The sequence below is a fragment of the Gavialis gangeticus genome, unplaced genomic scaffold (genome assembly GCF_001723915.1).
Source record: "Gavialis gangeticus isolate Ggan-Ray unplaced genomic scaffold, GavGan_comp1, whole genome shotgun sequence".
In the NCBI taxonomy this organism is placed as follows: Eukaryota; Metazoa; Chordata; order Crocodylia; family Gavialidae; genus Gavialis; species Gavialis gangeticus.
This window is the reverse complement of record NW_017729000.1, coordinates 397,057-398,275: the sequence shown is the minus strand read 5'-3', so window position 1 is coordinate 398,275 and position 1,219 is coordinate 397,057. Positions and strand designations below refer to the sequence as shown.

The 1,219-nt window shown below is 73.0% G+C and overlaps 1 protein-coding gene across 1 annotated transcript in view; it reads right to left on the bottom strand.

The window, feature by feature from the left end:
• Nucleotides 1-713: 713 nt before the first annotated feature.
• The window catches only part of RGS14 (regulator of G-protein signaling 14), a 26,100-nt gene continuing 25,594 nt past the window's right edge, over nt 714-1,219 (bottom strand). Inside the window, exon 15 of the mRNA XM_019505939.1 lies at nt 714-797. Coding sequence (XP_019361484.1) covers nt 714-797 — 84 coding nt within the window. The remainder of the gene's footprint in view (nt 798-1,219) is intronic.

Sequence of the window (1,219 nt, the reverse complement as noted above, 5' to 3'; positions counted from 1 at the left end):
CCCGCCCCCCTTGCCCCGCCCCCGCCGCGCGCCGCCGCCATTGGCCCGGCCGCTCGGGAAGAGTCGGCGGCGCCGCCGAGGGGGGGGACGGCCCTGCGTGACAACGTCATCGAGGGGCTCGCGCGGATTGGGCGGGCCTGCGCCCCGCCCCCAGGCGTCCGATTGGAGGAACGGCTGTCACTCTGCCTGCTCTGGGCTGTGATTGGGCGGGACTGCAAGGGGCGGGCCGCGAGCCCCGGTCGCACCTATATTAGCGGCCCCGGGAGGGTAGGTGCAGGCTGTGGGCGTGTCCGCCTTCCCGCGGGGGCGCTGTTGCCGGGGTGTCAGCCTGGCGCCGCCCCTCCTAGCCCCCCACCCCCAGCTGAGCGTGTGTGCACTGCTGCGTGCCGAGGTGCACGGACCGGCCGCACCGCGTGCTAAGCAGTGTCGGGGACGGCCTTTGCAAGGCGGCACCTGCAGCGGGGGCTGGTCGCCCCTCCCGGCCGCACGCCGGCCCCGCCCGGCTCCCGATTGGCCCGGCCGCTCGGGAAGAGTCCCGCGCTCCGCGAGGCAGCTGTGGGGAGAGCCGGTGCGGCCTCGCATCGCGGCCCCAGGGCTTCCCGGGACCCTGCCGCCTTCCCTCCCCGCTGCTCCGTGCTGCAGCTCCAGCAAGGCCCAGGCCAGCCCGTAACCAGCGTCCGCTTCCACGAGGTGTCGCAAGGCTTTTTATCTGGTTACATCCAAGCACTTGCTAAGGCATCCGCGCTGCTGAAGAGGCGGCGAGCGGGGAAGCGGAAGGGACCGGGTAGGAACGGCGCCTATGAGGTTTTCCAGAAATGAAAAGTAGTGAAGAGGCCGGTTCGGTCCGCGGTCGGTAGCAGCGGCAGTAGTCCAAAGCCGCGTGTGCACGGGGCACGACGGACCCGGGCTGCTGAAGCGGAAGAAGTGAACGGCCTGTGCCCGAAAGGTCCCGGCACAGCCCCGGCCGCCTGCCCCGCGGGGTGACCACGTTTCATGGCGCGAAAGCCCCGCGAGCGAAGGGAAAGCTCCCGCCTCGAGCGCCCTGCTCTCAGCCTCCCGGTTCTCCCGTCCACGGCTCTGGGGCAGCAGCCCACCGCCCGCAGCCCTCGGCACCTCCCCGAGGGCTGCCCCGGAGCCGGCCCGGCCGCGGGTGGACAGCCCTTGCCGGGGAAGCGGCGGCTCGTGGGCCCTTGCAGCGGCAGCGCGGGGGCAGCAGGTG